Here is an 18,894-nt window from a genome sequence, read left to right as displayed (position 1 = left end):
TACATGTGAGTGCATATCGTACATATAGCTATACCACATGTCACTAGCTGACACAAATGGGGGCAATCACACACATTGGTTCACCATGCACCAACATGGATATGTGCCTACAACATAAGTCTTGAACACATACGCACAATCCAAGGTCAAGAGCATTCATGGTTAAGGAGGGGTTACAAATTAACCACAAATGTCCATCATTCTAAGTGCATGATTTACCTTAGTGTTACAAATATATACTCCTTCTATGCTAATTTGTTTGTCATTTATTCAATTTTGGGATGTCCCAAAATATTGTCTTATTTCTAAAATTAAAAACCATTAATTTACTAATGCTTAAGAGATAAATCCTTTGTTGTATTTTCTCATCCCCTCTCTTATTATCATACATTGAGAGGAGATTTTACTCAAACACAACCCACACACTTCTGATTGTTTAGGGTGTTTTGGAGCTTAGCCAAATTTAGTCGGTAATGCTTGGTGGTGTAATCGGGCAGTATTGTGGGATCAGAAAAGTTATTAAAGACAAGACTCCAAGATAGCTGGAGCTTAAAGGGTACTTTGGGTAAATTAGCCTTGGAAGTCTCTTGGATTGTCCTTGTACTTCAACTATTTACTAGTGGATCATTTCATCTTTGAGGGTCGTGGAGATGTTTTTATACCGAAGAACTCTTCGATAATGCAATGTGTGTTATCTTTGGTTTGATATTCTTTTCCCTACTACCCTTTACATTATAGAATTGAACATCTATGTTCATCCATGCAATTGTTGAATGCTTCGGTTAATTAATTGGTTAATTATGTATATTATGCTTTAATTGTGTTTAGCTTAATATCACGAGTAATATAATTATGTGACATAACCTGTTTCTTTTATTATGTAAACTAGGATTCAAATCCTTTGCCAAAAGGAGAAAAAAAAAATTACAACTTTACATCTTCATAGTTTATTATGATCAATTTTTTGGGGCAAAATGGTTAAATACCCTTAATTTTAAAACTATGTAGCAAAATACCAATTTTTCCAAACTATTTAGCAAAATGTCCCTGTTTTTGGAACTCGATTTTAACAAAATCAGGTTACAGGTGTAACTCGACATTAGCTATGCATATTTTGTCGCTTAAATTTTTTTGGAAATTTAAGTGGAACTCGATATTATTAATGTCGAGTTCTACTTAAAAATATACATAGAACTCGATTTTGAGGATATCAAGTTTTGTAAAACTCGATATTCTCAAAATTGAGTTCCAAAACAGAGACATTTTGCTAAATAATTTGGAAAGAGGGGTATTTTGGTACGTAGCTTTAAAATCAAGGTAGTTACTCATTTTGCTCCAAATTTGTGTTCTCAAAGGGTTCATGGTCAATTTACTTAAGAATTTACAGTGTGTTTAGAAAAGAGAGAAGAGAAAGGAAGAGCCCACATTTTGCAATTTGCCCAATTCGGGTGGATTTGGAGAGAAACAAATGAATAAAGACTTTGATAGTTATGTAAGAGATACATGATTCAATCTCCGTCTACATCAATAACTGATTGATGTTTTAATTTAATGACAAAGAGTTATTATTAAGAGCGAACGTCGTAGGTTTAAACTCTCTTAAAAAAAAAAAAAAAAAAGTAAACCCCACATACTTCATTTCTTTTGAACCAATTTTACATTTTTGCCCACTATTTTCATCCATCTTTTATATTCATGTGGGCATAAAAGTAAAATTACATATTTATTTTCCCTTTCCCTCTTTATTTCGAAACATATAGGAGAGAATTGTCCTATTCTCTCTCGTTTCATTTCTTTACTAATTTCTTTTCTTTTCTCTCGTTTGCAATAAAACAAAGGGTTAAAGCTGTACAAAACTTAAGAGGGAAGCAAAGTGACAGCAATCAATCATCAGAAAAGGCATGGTACTGAAAAACGTTCTTTACCGATGGAATCTAAAATGTACATACCCGCGATCCAAAGCGCAGTAGCCTAATATATAGAAATGTACAATTTTTTTTAACGTTTTGCTCTTTATCTTTTGTTCATGACCTTTGCTTTTCTATTTGTTGTACTTTTGTGATGTTAAAATTTATTTAAAAAACGCTTTGATATCTCTGATTTTGAGTGACGTGACTTCAAAAATTTATTTGAATAAGAATTACGGATTATTATATAATATATATGTGATAAGAGAATTAGCATTGGAAAATACTAATGCTATCCTATTTTACCATTCTAAAAACTCACTTTATCATTATACCATCTTATTTTACAATATCTCCACATCCCAAAACTCTATTCTTATTAAAATATTTTTTTTTAATCTTTCTCTACTACTACTTTCCAACCGTCACTTTTTTCCAGATTCCAACGGCTCCACCATCACCAATCACCACACCACCACCACCACACCACACCTCCACCTCTATGGCTCCACCATCATCAATCTCCACACCACCACCTCCACGGCTCCACCATCATCAATCACCACACCACCACAGAAACCGCCGATCAACCCCAATCACAACAGGGTAAAAAAAAAAAAAAAAAAAAACAGATCAACCCAATCAAAACCCAGACACCGCCACTTGATCAACCCAAATCAACCACCAAAATCCCACCGGAACAAAAACCCAAACACCGCCGATCAACCCCGATCACAACAGGAAAAAAAAAAAAAAAAAAAAAAACAGATCAACCCAATCAAAACCCAGACACCGCCACTTGATCAACCCAAATCAACCACCAAAATCCCACCGGAACAAAAATCCAAACACCGCCGATCAACCCCGATCACAACAGGAAAAAAAAAAAAAAAAAAAAAAAAAAAACCAGATCAACCCAATCAAAACCCAGACACCGCCGCTTGATCAACCCAAATCAACCACCAAAATCCCACCGGAACAAAAATCCAAACATCGCCGATCAACCCCGATCACAACAGGAAAAAAAAAAAAAAAACCAAATCAACCCAATCAAAACCCAGACACCGCCGCTTGATCAACCCAAATCAACCACCAAAATCCCACCGGAACAAAAACCCAGACACCGCCGATCACAACAGGAAAAAAAAAAAAAAAAAAACCCAAATCAAGCCCGATCAAAACCCAGAAACCACTGCCACTGCCGCCGCTAGATCAACGTTTCCTCCATCGTTGATCAACCCAGATCAATGTTTCCTCCACTGTGATGTGTTATGTTGATGGTGGGAGGAGGAAGATGTTCGGTTCTAAAGAGAGGAGAGAGCAGATGAGAAAGAGAGAAAGGAAGAGAGAGAGAAGATAACAGAAATAATGAGGGAGAGAGAGAAATTTCGGGGGAAAATAGGATTAAAATATTATTATTATGTTTAGAATTCTGCTACAGTGCAATTCTAAAGATAGAATTGCACTGTAGCAAGTATTGTAAAAAATTTACAATACTTGCCTTTAGCATTCCGGGATGTAACATGTTTTGAAGCTTAAAATGCTAAAATACCCTTAGATATGGCTTTAGCATCTGCTGATGCTAATGCTCTAATAACTTTATAGATATTTGTGAAGTGTAGGGTTAAAGTTCAAATTTTTGCTAAGGGGTTTTACTTAATAAGTATTTGTGTGTGTGAAAGGTTAAAGTTCAAATTTCTAAAAAAGGAGCGTAGAATTTATGTACTGTATATATAAAAAAAATATGATTGTGTGTAGAGAGTGTGAGATATTCCCGCTTGATCAGGGCAAGACCAAAACAAAGTGAAAAAATCCAGTACATTACCCCCAACCACGACAAATATGTTACTCCGGTAATAAATTATCGACAGACGACAGTCGCTCTCTCTCTCAAGTATATGTCTCTTCAATTCCGTTGATTAAAAAACAGAACACAGTAACCATCTACACTCGCCCTCACCGTACTATAAAAATTGAAATCGTAGTCGCGCGAACTCTCTATTTGAAGTTTGAAGTTTGAAAGTGATGGCGGAGGCGGAGGGTTGGGTGCTGCCGTAGGCGGTGGAGCAACTGATAGAGCAAATATGCAGGGAGCAAAACCAGACGCCGCCGGGGACGGAGGTGAGACAGGAGCTGGCGTTGCTCGGTCAGGCTCAATCAGATCTCTAAATTTTAAAGGATACAAATTATTTTTTTTTTTTTGGTCAATAAGGAAATAACACAAAAACTAGGAACAAACAAGTCTGTTACAACATAAGTTAGCTTTATCATTAGCTAGGATTCTTTCCACCATAGGCGGTGTATTAAAAAAAACAACAAAAGAGTTTACATTGTTTGCGCCCATTTTGGCCATTGCATCCGCACATTGGTTGGCCTCCCTATATATGTGCTTTATCTGCATGTTGGGTAACTCCTTCACTAGGTTCCTGCAATCATTAAGCAAAGGTTCCAAAGTCAAGTTGTTGGTATTATTGTTTAAGAGTAATACAACACTTAATGCATCCAGCTCTACAATGATGTTGTGCAACCCCATTTCCTTAGCAAGTAAAAGACCATCCCTCACAGCCCATAGTTCAGCCACACAGCTGTTGGTGCTACCAAGGGACCTAGCATAACCTTTCAACCATTTCCCCTCATGGTCTCTAATCACTCCACCCCCACCAACACGTCCTAGGCTGCTAATGGCTGAACCATCAGAATTAAGTTTCACCCAACCCGCTGGAGGCTTCTCCCATCGCACGGCCACAACAGATTTGACTTTAGGCAATTTAGCATTCAGCCCTATAGAGAAAAACTCTACACTATCCTTAACACTCTTATTGTAACAAGACCGGTTCACCTTGCCGGATTTGAAAAGAAAAGGGTTTCTATGCCATTAAGTGGACTTGTGCCATCCCACCCATGGTTATCAATACCTCGGCCAAAATGGCCAACTAGCCTTAAAATTGTAACTATCTAGTTAGTAGGTATTGTTTAGAAACATATTTTGTTTATAGCATCTCGAGTCTCAAAGACTCGATTTTGATCTTCAAAATCGAGTCTTTGAGGCTCGGTTTGTAGCTTGGACCAACTCTGATGTGGCAGAATTGCCACATGGCATTTACATGGAAATCAAGTCTCTAAGACTCGATTTCTAACCCCTATATATACCACTCAGACCAAACACCAAAGAATCAGAGGAAAAACCCAGAGGAAAAAAAAAAAAAAGAAAAAAGAAAAGAAAACCAGAAAGAGAGAGGGAGGGAAGATCGAGATCGGAGACCCAGGCGCGCGTGGCATGACCAGAAACTGACCAGCGACCCAGGCGGCCTGGGGCTCGCGCCGGCCAGCGTCAAGCGCGGCCAGGGGCTCGCGCGCGGCCTAGGGCTCGCGCGAGCCCCAGGCCGCGCTGGTGAGGTTTAGTGGTGAGGTTCTCTGTTTCTCTCCCTCTAATCTGATTTGAGTAGCTGTGTGGTTCTCTTTCTCTCCCTCTGATCTGATCTGATCTGCGTTCTTAAATTTGTTTTGGGTATTTCGGCATGTAGAGACTTAGAATTTTTTTAAAAAAAATTTGGATTTGAAATCGAGTCTTAGAGACTCGATTTCCAGGTGGATACCCATGTGGACAAAGTGCCATATCAGAACTGGTCTAAGCATACAAATCGAGCCTCAAAGACTCGATTTTGAAGCCCAAAATCGAGTCTTCAAGACTCGAGATGCTATAAACAAAATATGTTTCTAAATAGCGCCTACTAACTAGATAGTTATGATTTTAAGGCCAATTGGCCATTTTGGCCCAGTACCTCAACTTGGATTTTAGGATCCTATATCTCTAAAACGTCCTAGATCTCACTATATCTCTACTATGGTGAAATTCGTGTGGGACCTTGAGTCAGAACTTATAGGATCCTAATCCCATAGAGTGCTATAAAGGAAAAGTCAAAAATTTTTGCTTATTTCGGGTCTCCAAATGAAGTCCAAAGGCCTCAAATGGAAAAAAAAAAAAAAAAAAATTGTAATAAACAGATTAGCCTAGTGGCCTTAGCCCAATTTGATAAAAAAAAAAAAAAAAAAAACAAAAAACATTTATAAAAATATAAACAAAATTATAGAAGACAAAATAGAAACTAGACTTTTTAAAAAACCCAATGGTGATGCCACTGTGATAGAGACCATCAATGACAAAAGGTGTATTCTTTTATTCTTTCTTCTTCTTCTTCTTTTTCTTCTTCTTAAATTTTTTAACACCGCTAACAATGACAAAAATGATGTTTATAAGTATCGACCGTACATTGAGAAACTATTCGAGATAACCAAAACTTTGGTTTTGATAATTGAATGTATTTGAGGTGTTGTTTGAACCGTTGTTATTTTTTTATGTTGTTTATGTGACATTAGGTATTGACATTGGTAATTGCTTTGAGTTGTTTATGTGAGACATTATGGGTCTGTTTGGGACTCGCTTATTTTGCTGGAACTGAAAACATTTGCTGGAAGTACTGTAGACAAAGATAAAAGTTAACTCAAATAGTAAAGTGTGACTCATGAATAGTACAAAATAGAGCAGTGGGTCTCATGAATAGTAGCAAAAATAAGGTGAATAGTAAAATAAGTTGGTAAAAATAATCTTTGAGTTACTTAAAACTTTGTATTTGTGAGTTGTAACTTTCGAATTTTAAACTTTGTTTATGTATTTATAATTTGGTATTTTGCTTTTTATATGTAATTTCACTAATTTATATATAAAAAAATCAAATTTTCTTTAATATATATTAGAAATTATAATTATAAGCATTTTTAATATATTTTTTTAATTGATGTTGATACCCATTTTCGCGACACATTTTGTACAAGCCCAATTCAACCAAGCCTGACTTCCTTGTGGGCTTAATTAATATTTATATTTTATTTTATTATTTTAAACATTACCCAAACCTATACAATTTATTGGGGAAATTGAGGAAGTGTGATTTGGAGGGTATGGGTCGGTTCCTTTCGGACCTTTTGCATAAGCCCAACACATGCATGCTACCAAGTGGGCAAGGGATGCTGGTTGCACCTCAAGCTCATGGAGGAGGTCTTATACCTGAAATTTCCACCCCAAAAGAGCTTTCATGCTCTAGCTAACTATGGCCTAACTTTTCTGCTCTACTCTCTTTTTGCCTAAAATACACAGCTAACCCTAAGTGGCTAACCTTGTTTGCTACAACAACCAAACGCGGACTCCGAGGGCCTGCCATGTCTGGGAAACATTAGCCTATGAATTTAGGCCACTCCATTTCCCAAATTATGCAAAAAGCAAGCAAACCCTCTTACCTAACTAAAACAAATCTGACCATAACCTCTTTGATTGATACCTTAGGGTTCAAAGCCTCTTCTATTGATAAAAAACCAGTCATTTAGAGCACCCCAAACTCAATACAAAAGGCCCCAAGCAAATTTAAAATGAACCAACTACATTTTCCTTACAGAGTTGAAACTTGAGACCAAAAGCCTATTTAGTTAGCTAACATCCTTATAATTCTAAAGTTTGGGGGTGGAAATATGGGTACAAAGGAACCTTCTCTCTCTTCCTCACAATCTCTCTCAATTTTCTCTTCTTGCTAACTCTGAGTCGAAATTTCGAACCTGTGTGCTTTTTCTACATTTTCATGTAGACATTTTGATTTCTCTTTTGTTAAAGTACCATTAGCCTTTTATTCATTATACATTTGGAATTTTGGGCTTGACTCTCACGAATAAACACTTCTACAGAACCTAAGGGAAGATTTGGGGTGTTTTCGCATTTTCGGCCCTTGTCGCCAAAAACGTCCTTGACGATTGGAAAGTAGGATGTTATGATCTTAATACCAATCCTACGATCCGATTCCCAAACCCTCTCACCTATCCTGTGTAGGATTTCGATTTTGATAATCTTGATCCCACCCCACATTGAAAAAAGGGTCCAGGACGGTTTTAGAAATTAGAATAAAATACTTAATGGTTTCTAAGTCAATTTCATAATTGAATTTTTAAATTTTTGTTCTTGGTAAAATGTGTTATTTGAATTTTCTAACAGTATTAATATTTAAATAGATATTAAATTAATATTGTGTAATTTTTATTTAAATGTTGATGATTTTATAAAATCTATTTTAACAATAAATGAGGAGGATTTTAAGAATTTCATGGAGGAATTAGTGTATAAAAACTTTAAAGATACTAATCCAATCAATTTTTATTCTCAATGCGAAAATGGTGTCAGGCTAGATAAGCTTTTTGTTATTAAAAATGATATAAGCGGTAGTGAAAACATAGATATGTCCTTTTTTTAATTTTTAATTTTTTTATCTATAAATATTAAGAGGACAGGGAAAGTTAGTTAACTCCTCTATGCAATCTCAAATTACCTCTATTAAAATATATAGATTTGTCCCTTTTTTAATTTTTAATTTTTTATCTCTAAATATTAAGAGGACAAGGAAAGTTAGTTAACACCTCTATGCAATCTCAAATTACCTCTATTAAAATATATATTTCAAACTACTCTTAAAAAAATTAAAGACACATTAGGAAAAAAATTACCAACAAACATATACGTATAGTTTTTTTCCCTCCTGTTTTTGATCTCTTGAACATATTTACTCTCATAGTCTCACATTTCCAATAACAAATGATTACTTCATTTTACATGTTTCTTCATTAAGTATGAAACCATGACTTAGAGTTAAGGAGGCCGAAGTATAAACAAAAAAAAATCATTATAAAACTCCGAATAAGCATCTATTTAGTATTAACAATTAACACTAATTTTGATGACATTCATAGTTGAAATTTGATGGAATGACCGAATAGTTTAATTCATAGATTAATTTTGATTTAAATTTTTTTAAGGGTAGGGCTTTTTTATTTTTTTTGTAAAATTGGTTGGTTGGACTATATTTTCTTTAGCTTTGCTATTTGTGAATTTGTTGTTGTGTAATTTTATTTTTGGATTTAGATCCAATTTTTTTTTTTTTTTTTTTATGACTTTTAAGAGGGACAATAATATTATTGTTAGGGGGGCAAGTGTAATTTTATTGGACCAAATTGCTAAGATCAGCACCTATATATATATATAATATTTCTTTTTAAGATTTTTTTTTGGGGGGAGACTCTTTTTCTTTTGAGCGTAAGCCAATGGTTGGCATTGGTGAAAGCAAAACCCTCTTCAAGCATCTACGTGTGGTATCTTGGGAGATCAGACACTCGCAGTTCTAAAGCAAGCGTAAATGGGCTTGTCCTTATCACGTTTGAATTAGCACAGTCCAATGTAATAGATACATTTTCTCAGATAAAGAGTCTACTTGAAAAGACCACCGATCCAAATGTTAAGCGGCGTCTTTCTTAAATGCTTTGAACTGTACAAAAAATCTGTTGCTGAAACGCTACCTGATGCAATCCATGCATTAGACTCAAAAAGTCTTTGGAGATTGCTGGGATTCTAATTAATGAAGTTAAGTCTAATGCAGACTCTTGTGAGAGGCAATTCACTGATGGATCAAATCCCGCAAATCACCATTTTCTGATAGGAACTTAACACTTCTACTTGGTGATATAGTTTTGTTTTGCTTAAACCTTGTGGCTTAAGTGTTTCTTTTGTGATCCTTAACTGTACTCTGCATCTATATGAGATTAAATAAAAGATTAGAGAATAATAATTGCACGATGTTGAATCTTTTATGATTTTCTTCTAATCATAAGTCCTTATTGACTGCTATTTTTTATTTTTTAAATTTTCAAACTTAAACCACTTAGCCTTTTGCTTTTCTGGTGCTAATATATATATATATATATATATATATAATTTAATTGGTACAACTGAACGAGGATTTGAACCTTAATATATATAATTTAATTGGTCTCTTATGTCTAATTTGATTTTATTACCAAACCTAGATTAAGAAAAAAATCGTTTTTTCTAATCTAAAAGAAAGATAAAAAAAAAAAATTTTGATTCATGGATTTGAAAGTTTGGTTATGCTTGAGGAAGGTGTTAGACACACGGTTGTCAAAATCACGATCTAGATCATAGGATCGCACGATTTTACAATCTCACCTCACCAAAACGTTTAAAATCGCACTAGAATCGTAAAAATTGTAGAATCATATGTAGAATCGTGTAGGATCGTATGGGATCCTACCAAAAACATAAAATTTTTTTTTTTTATGGGATAATTTTTTTGTTTTGATGAAGCTTTAAGGGTTTTCATTTTTTCATGTTGTAATGGTATGGCTTTTTATTTTATAAAATTATGTTAACCTAAGTAAATGTTTTCTAATTTCTAGTTCACTTGTAATCAAAATGAAGGAATGCTTCATCATTTCTAAATGAAGAATTTGATGTTGGCTTTAGTGCCTTTTAAGCTATAATGTTATTAAATTTGTTTGATCAATATACTAATTTGTGTTCTAATATTACTAAAATATTTTTTTATATATAATTTTATCAGTTATGCTTGTATTTGTATATTAATTGATTGATTTTTTTGAGCATGCTCTTTAATTGTTGCTGAGTGGTATAACTTGAATGGTTGAGTGTGAAATTGTTGATGTCTTTTGCAGCTCTAATATACAAATATATAATGTCTACATAGATGATGAAATGGATGACGATGATTAGGAATTTAGGACGGTGGTTATAAGAACCTTAGAATGAGAATAATTAAACGTTCACTTCACCTTAATATTCATCTTAGAGCATCCACAGCAGTGGAGCTAAAAATTTAGCTATTTAGCTCCACCAAAAGTTATTTTATCTATTTTACCTACACACATGCTGCAGCAGTGGATCTATTTTAACTTTCAACACAATAAAATAATATAAACATCACAATAAAATAATATATCTATTACAATAAAATAATATATTCACTACAATAAACAACAATCACAACCACCCGTAACCGCTACTGCTGCCACTACCGCCACCGCCACTGTTACCGCCACCGACTCTTCCACCGCCACCGCAATCGCTACCGTTGCCACTATTGCCGCCAACGCCACCGCCGCCGCCACTGACTCTTCCGCCGCCGCCACCGCCATATGATAGCAAATAATTGTCTAGTGTTAACAAGTGATTTTTTAAACCCCAAATTATACTTATACATTTTTTTTTTACTAAAACAATTTCTCAATCATCATGATAGCAAGTAAATATTCATGTAGTGTAACAATAATATTTTGTTTTAACCCCAAATTATATATGGTTTCAAAAAAAAAAAAAAAAAAAAAAAACCCAAATTATATATATACAATTTGATCCCACCCACACGTGCCAAGTCCCTCTACTCTTTCTCATTCACACATGCTGCCTTTCTTCCTTTTCTTTTCTGGTTCACCTTTTCTTTTCTGGTTCGATTCAACACGCCGCCCAGCTCCCTTGCCTTCTTCTCCCATGTTGCTCTCCTTCCCTCAACCAAGCCGTCACCGCTCCAAGATCCTTTTCCCTTTGATTGAACCCAAAAACCCATGCCGCCAAATCCATGCTTTGCACTTCTTCCCCTGACCGAACCCAAAAAGCTTGAAGAAGTCAAAGCCGCTGCCGCCGATATCTAGCAAAGCCGCCGACGATGTCAAAGTCAAAAACCGCCAAAGCTTTCATCTTTCTCTTCCGATCTGCCGCCGTGGGTTTGGTGATGTTTTGGCCGTGGGTTTTGCCGATGTTTGTTTGCTTTTTTTTTTTTTTTCCTGGTTGTGGTGGGTTTAATGAGTGTGGGTGTGGTTGGGTTTGTGACTAATGTGGTGGTGGTGGTGGTGGGGGTTGCCGTGGTGGAGGTGGTGATTGATATTGGTGGTAGTGGGTTTGATAAGTGTGGGTAAGGTTGGATTTGTGACTGATGTGGTGGTGGAGGTGGTGGTGGTAGGGGTTGCCGTGGTCGGAGCTGCTGGGTCTGTGGCAGCATGGGTCGGCGGCGTGGGTCAGGGGGCGGTGGCGTGAGAGGTCTGAAAGTTGAGAGAGAGAGAGACGGAGTGAGAGAGAGAGCAAGTGGCATTATTTTAATCAGGAAGTAGAATAAAATAATATATTTTTTTTTAGCTCTCATGAACAGTGCACATCTATCTATAGATGTGCACTGTAGCAATGGAGCTAAATTTTTTAGATTTAGCTCCACTGCTGGAGCACGATTTTAGTGTTGGAGGAGCTAAATTTTAGCAATATAGCAATATGCCTCCACTGCTGTGAATGCTCTTACTTTTGGATTTCACATTATAATTAGTTAGTTTCCATTCACTAACTTATTTTGGATTTCAAACTTGGAACTTAGAACTTGGAAAATATTTTCCGTATGTTTTGATAAATATTTTGGTATTGGTTGTTAATTAAACATTTATTAAACTTTTTGGATACATTGGGTCAAAATTTAAATATATTTGTTTTGTTAGTAACTTAGTATAGACATAGCGATATATGACATGCAAATTACATCATATGATGCAAATATAAGTTTTTTTATGGATGAATTTATAATTTATGTGATTATTCAACATACAAAATCATTATCAATGTGTTTTTTTGTTTTAAATTTGAAAATGTGTAGAATCTTACGATTTACAACCCGATCCTACGTTCTATGATCCCACCTACCTTCAACGATCCTACGTAGGATTCCGATTTTGACAACCTTGGTTAGACACCCCATGACATCTGTCACTAGATAGTCATTTGTTTTGATAAATTCTTAAGTTTTTGGTTATTGGCAGATAAAATCAAGCTACTAGCTGTTGCTTTTGAGGCTTAAATATTTTTGGCTTTGAAGATTGATTTGAAAAGGCATGTGACCTTCATTAATTTTTTGCTAGCACATTTAGAATTCATACTAGATTTCCATGATGAAAATTCAACAACATTTTGCCTGATTTGCATGACAGAAATTTGATAGCATTTCAAACTAGGTGCGTTGTGGCCCACAAAATGATCCTTACCAAGCTTTTGCAGCAAAAATATAGCAAATTATTGCCTTATTTTCATAGTGAAAATTTGGCAGAGTTTTGCATTAGGTGCATCATGGTGCCAGCAGGGTTTCACGTCAGTGTGTACTCGCATGCACCATTATGTATGGTCTATGGCACATTGAAATGCACCAAAATACCATACATGTGAGTGCATATCGTACATATAGCTATACCACATGTCACTAGCTGATACAAATGAGGGCAATCACACACATTGGTCCACCATGCCCCAACATGGATATGTGCCTACAACATAAGTCTTGAACACATATGCACATTCCAAGGTCAAGAGCATCTATGGTTAAGGAGGGGTTACAAATTAACCACAAATGTCCATCATTCTAAGTGCATGATTTACCTTAGCGTTACAAATATATACTCCTTCCGTGCAAATTTGTTTGTCCTTTATTCCATTTTGGGATGTTCCAAAATATTGTCTTGTTTCTAAAATTAAAAACTATTAATTTACTAATGCTTAAGAGATAAATCATTTGTAGTCTTTTCTCATTCCCTCTCCTATTATCATACATTGATAGGAGATTTTACTCAAACACAACCCACACACTTCTGAGTGTTTAGGGAGTTTTGGAGCTTAGCCAAATTTGGTCGGTAATGCTTGGTGGTGTAATCGGGCGGCATTGTGGGATCAGAAAAGCTATTAAAGACAAGACTCCAAGATAGCTGGAGCTTAAAGGGTACTTTGGGTAAATTAGGTTTGGAAGTCTCTTGGATTGTCCTTGTACTTCAACTTATTTACTAGTGGATCATTTTGTCTTGGAGGGTTGTGGAGATGTTTTTACACTAAGTTTTTTCGGTTTTTCTCTTCGATAATGCATTGTGTGTTATCTTTGGTTTGATATTCTTTTCCCTACTACCCTTTACATTATAGAATTGAACATCTATGTTCATCCATGCAATTGTTAAATGCTTCGGTTAATTAATTGGTTAATTATGTATATTCCGCTTTAATTGTGTTTAGCTTAAAATTAATCTAGCTGTAATTAAAATTTGGGGGTTTTAATTAGCTTTAGTAATTATACTAGTGAGCTTTCAATAACAATGGAAAAAAAAAAACATTTAATTGAAGGTGGACTTGCTAAAGAAGGAGAATGTCAACTTAGTCATGATATAATTTGGTTCAAATGTAAACTTCTATTAAGCAAAGAAATTCAACTTTTGATAATACCATATTTCTTATGAAATATATGTAAAGAGAAAACACTATAATTGTCTAAAGACTAATATTTACACATTTACAAATATTAATAAAAAATCAGTGTAAAGCATGGTTCAACCACTGGCTATAACTTAATATCACGAGTCATATAATTATGTGACATAACCTGTTTCTTTTATTATGAAAACTAGGATTCAAATCCTTTGCCAAAAAGAGAAAAAAAAAATTTACAACTTTACATCTTCATAGCTTATTATGATCAAATTTGTGGGGCAAAATGGGTAAATACCCTTAATTTTAAAACTATGTAGCAAAATACCAATTTTTCCAAACTATTTAGCAAAATGTCATTGTTTTTTAAACTCGATTTAAAAAAATCGAGTTATAGGTGGAACTCGACATTAGCTATGCATATTTTGTCACTTCAATTTTTTTTGGAAATTTAAGTGGAACTTGACATTGTTAATGTCGAGTTCTACTTAAAAATATACATAGAACTCGATTTTGAAGATATCAAGTTCTGTAAAACTCAATATTCTCAAAATTGAGTTCCAAAACAGAGACATTTTGCTAAATAGTTTGGAAAGAGGGGTATTTTGGTAAGTAGCTTTAAAATCAAGGTAGTTACTCATTTTGCTCCAAATTTGTGTTCTCAAAGGGTTCATGGTCAATTTACTTAAGAATTTACACTTGGAAAAGAGAAAAGAGAAAGGAGGTGCCCACATTTTGCAATTCGCCCAATTCGGGTGGATTTGGGGTGAATTTGGAGAGAAACAAAGGAATAAAGTCTCTGATGGTTATAAAAGAGATACATGATTCAATTGCCGTCTACACCAATAACTGATTGGTGTTTTGGTTTGATGACAAATAGCTATTATCAGGAGTGGACGTCATAGGTTGAAACTCTCTTAAAAAAAAAAAGAGCAAACCCCACATACTTCATTTCTTTTGAACCAATTTTACATTTTTGCCCACAATTTTCATCCATCTTTTATATTCATGTGGGTATAAAAGTAAAATTACATATTTCTTTTCGCTTTCCCTCTTTATTTCGAAACATATGGGAGAGAATTGTCCTCATTTCATTTCCTTTACTTATTTTTTTTCTTTTCTTCTCTCTTCTCTCGTTTGCAATTAAACAAAGAGTTAAAGCTGTACAAAACTTAAGAAGGAAGCAAAGTGACAGCAATCAATCATCATAAAAGGCATGGTACTGAAAAACGTTCTTTACCGATGGAATCTCAACTTTAGTGACTTTGTTTGGGCAATCTTTATGCTAGAATCTAAAATGTACAGACCCACGATCTAAAGCACAGTAGCCTAATATAAAAAAATGTACAATTTTTTTAACGTTTTGCTCTCTATCTTTTGTTCACGACCTTGGCTTTTCTATTTGTAGTACTTTTGTGATGTTAAAATTTATTTAAAAAACGCTTTGATATCTCTGATTTTGATTTTGAGTGACGTGACTTCAAAAATTTATTTGAATAATAATTACCGATTATTATATATGTGATGATAACTTTATTGATATTTGTGAAGTGTGGAGGGTTAAAATTCAATTTTATAAGGAGTATTAGAACATTCTCATCAGCTCTTTTATAAAAAATGTCATTTTGATACATCAAAAATTTATTTTATTATTTTAGCACATTATTTTACAATTTACCATTTATCACATTTTCTATTTTTCAATTATATACATTAAAATAATATATCCAACACATTAAATAATATTAAATAAATTCCAACACATTAAACTACAATCATAATCAACCTCCACAAACCACCAACACCAATGGCAATGGCAACGGCAACAGCAAATCACCACCAACGGCAAATCAACCTCCACAAACTACAACAAATTCCGGCCCAAATCACAATCACTAGATCTTCAACAAATTCTAAATCAAAAAACCTCAACAAAAAAGAAAAGAAAAAGAAAAAGAAACTCAAAATCTTCAACAAATACTACCGGACCACTACAGCCACAAACATCATCGCCCCAAAACTCAACCAACCACCGCCACAACAACGACACCACCACCGACCCAAAATTCCAACCCAACCGATCAATCAATGACCCAAAACCCACACATCGAAACCCATTACAGCCACAAACATCGCCGCCCACTACAACCACAAACATAGCCAACCCAAAACTCAACCAACCACAGCCACAACTACCGACCCAAAATCCCAACCGAGCCGATTAATCAATGACCCAAAACCCACACATCGAAACCCACTACAGCCACAAACACAACCGCCTACTATAGCAACAAACATCGCCGGCCCAAAACTCAACCAACAACCGCCACAGCCACGACACCACCACCGGCCCAAAATCCCAACCCAACCGATCAATCAATGATCCAAAACCCAGACATCGAAACCCATCCCAAATATCACACCCACGACTTGATTAAGAGATCTAAAGGTCGGCGGCAAGGGCTGTGGAGGTCGGCGGTGAAGGTTGTGGAGGTTGACGGCGAGGTGAGGTGGCGAGAGATCTTGAGCAAAGATGAGAGAGATCTTGAGCAGGGAGGACTGAGAGGGAAAAGATAGAGAGTGACAGAGAGAGGAGAAAAATGCAAAGTGATAAGAGAGGAGAGAGAAAGATGAATAAAAAAACAATAAACGGAAATGGCATTTTCATTCGTACGCTCTCATTTTTGAGAGCGTACTGTAGCATGTTCTATAATTTTAGCACATTTATCATACCTGATGAGGGTCTGTTTTTGTATTTGGTGTGTCAAATGTGCCAAATATTTGGTATTTGGCACATTTGAGAGACTTGATGAGAGTGCTCTTACTTTATAAGAATTTGTGAGGTGTGAAGAGTTAAAGATCTCACCTCACCTCAACCCACGATCAAGATCTTGATCAACTCAACGTCGATGCCCACTAGCACTCCGATCAACTCAAACCCATAAAACACTCCGATCAACTCAAACCCATTAGCACCGACAACCCACGATCAAGATCTCACCTCACCTCAACGTCAATGCCCACAATCAAGATCTCAACTTCGATGCCCACGATCGTGATGAACACTCTGATCTCACCTCAACGTCAATGCCCACGTCGATTCCAATCGGCGATGACGATGCAAAATGCAACCGGTGAGAGATCGGCGATGACGATCAGCAATGACGGATCAAGATCAACAATTTATAAGAGAGAGGGAATCGGTGAGAGAGAACAGAGGTGAGAGAGAAGAGAAAATAATAAACTGAAGAGAGAGGAGAGAGAAAAAGAGAATAAAAAAATATTAATTAGTTATACCATTTTCGTCCGTATAGTGGCAAATATGCAACAGCACGGTTCATATGTTGCAAAAATTATGGCATTTGGAATATCTGATAAATAGGGTTTTTGGTGTTTAGTGTGACAAATGTGCTAAATATTTGACATTTGACACATTTAACGCATCTAGTGTGGATGCTCTTACGGTAGGATTTATATACTATATATATGAAAAAATATGAGTGGGTGTGGACTAAGATATTCCCGCTTGATCAGAGCAAAGTGAAAAAATCCAGTACATCACCCCCAACCACGACAAATATGTCACTCCGGTAATAAATTATCGACAGAAGACAGTCGCTCTCTCTCTCAAGTATATGTCTCTTCAATTCCGTTGATTAAAAAACAGAACACAGTAACCATCTACACTCGCCCTCACCGTACTATAAAAATTGAAATCGTAGTCGCGCGAACTCTCTATTTGAAGTTTGAAGTTTGAAAGTGATGGCGGAGGCGGAGGGTTGGGTGCTGCCGCAGGCGGTGGAGCAACTGATAGAGCAAATATGCAGGGAGCAGAACCAGACGCCGCCGGGGACGGAGGTGAGACAGGAGCTGGCGTTGCTCGGTGAAGAAGAGGCTGTAAATTTGCTCCGTAAAATAGCGGCCTCGACCATAAAGAAAACATTGAGTGCCTTTATTATGTACATGATCCGAAAACCCAAACAACCTCACTCTAATAATAATCATACTCCCTCGCCTCACAAAGTACCACGCGTCTCTCCGCTTCACACTCCCTCCTCTCCCTCTCCCTCTGCCCCTGCTTCACAATCACAAGGTATCGACTTCACATTACACACACTCTCTCTCTCTCTCTCTGCGCTCTTCATCATTTGATTGTTACCTATTTCAAATTTGGTTTCTGTTTTCTCTAATAACTAAAAGAGCCAGCCAAGTTTTCAGCTTGTTGGGGAATTTAATTTTATGAGGTAAAGGAAATACTGAGATTTTTTCTTTTCCAGGAAATCAAAATGTTTCTTGATCAAAGCTTGTCAACAGTTTTTTTTTTTTTTTTCTTTTCAAATAATATTTTTAAAGTTTTGTTTCTTCCACCTTGCAAGTAGCCAAGTAGTGATTGTAGCAAATAATTTTTATATTGTATATTTTCAGAATTTGTATTTTTAGATTAGCTTTTTTTTTTTAAAAATTTTTGGTTGTATTTTCTAGATTGTATTTTTCCATTTCCACATGTGATTTTGTAATAAGTTAGAATTAGTTAGTTTGTTGGGTATATTTTCTTAGGCTATCTATTTCTCAAAATTTTTTTTTTTGGCTATCTCTTGTATTGGTCAGTGGATAGTGATCTAATTCGCATACAATCAATAATACTAGAAATTTATTTATCACTCTTTCCCTTTTTTTGGACATGTATCAGCAATGGTAAAAAAAAAAAAAAATGGTTGTAAAAATTTTGATGTGACAAAAGTAAACTTAATTAACCGTATATTTTTGTGGGCGCAGGTCGTCCAGTTACTCAATCCACAATTCCGGAGAGATGGTCCCAGGCCTCTTTGACTTCACCAAATGGTATTTCATTGAGCCTTCACATGT

The 18,894-nt window shown here is 35.5% G+C and overlaps 1 protein-coding gene across 2 annotated transcripts in view; it reads left to right on the top strand.

The window, feature by feature from the left end:
- Positions 1-3,677: 3,677 nt before the first annotated feature.
- LOC126713714 (probable RNA-dependent RNA polymerase 5) overlaps positions 3,678-18,894 on the top strand; it is a 36,637-nt gene continuing 21,420 nt past the window's right edge. The window contains exons 1-3 of one of the 2 annotated variants that reach the window (XM_050413556.1): positions 3,678-3,929; positions 17,781-18,121; positions 18,805-18,870. In XM_050413556.1, coding sequence (XP_050269513.1) covers positions 17,791-18,121; positions 18,805-18,870 — 397 coding nt within the window. In that variant the 5' untranslated portion in view covers positions 3,678-3,929; positions 17,781-17,790. Of the gene's footprint in view, positions 3,930-17,545; positions 18,122-18,804; positions 18,871-18,894 lie in introns of those variants that run through there. The other variant, XM_050413557.1, reaches the window with a different exon arrangement.

This window comes from Quercus robur, chromosome 2, assembly GCF_932294415.1.
Source record: "Quercus robur chromosome 2, dhQueRobu3.1, whole genome shotgun sequence".
Classification (NCBI taxonomy): domain Eukaryota; kingdom Viridiplantae; phylum Streptophyta; class Magnoliopsida; order Fagales; family Fagaceae; genus Quercus; species Quercus robur.
This window is presented reverse-complemented; position numbering and strand designations above follow the sequence as displayed.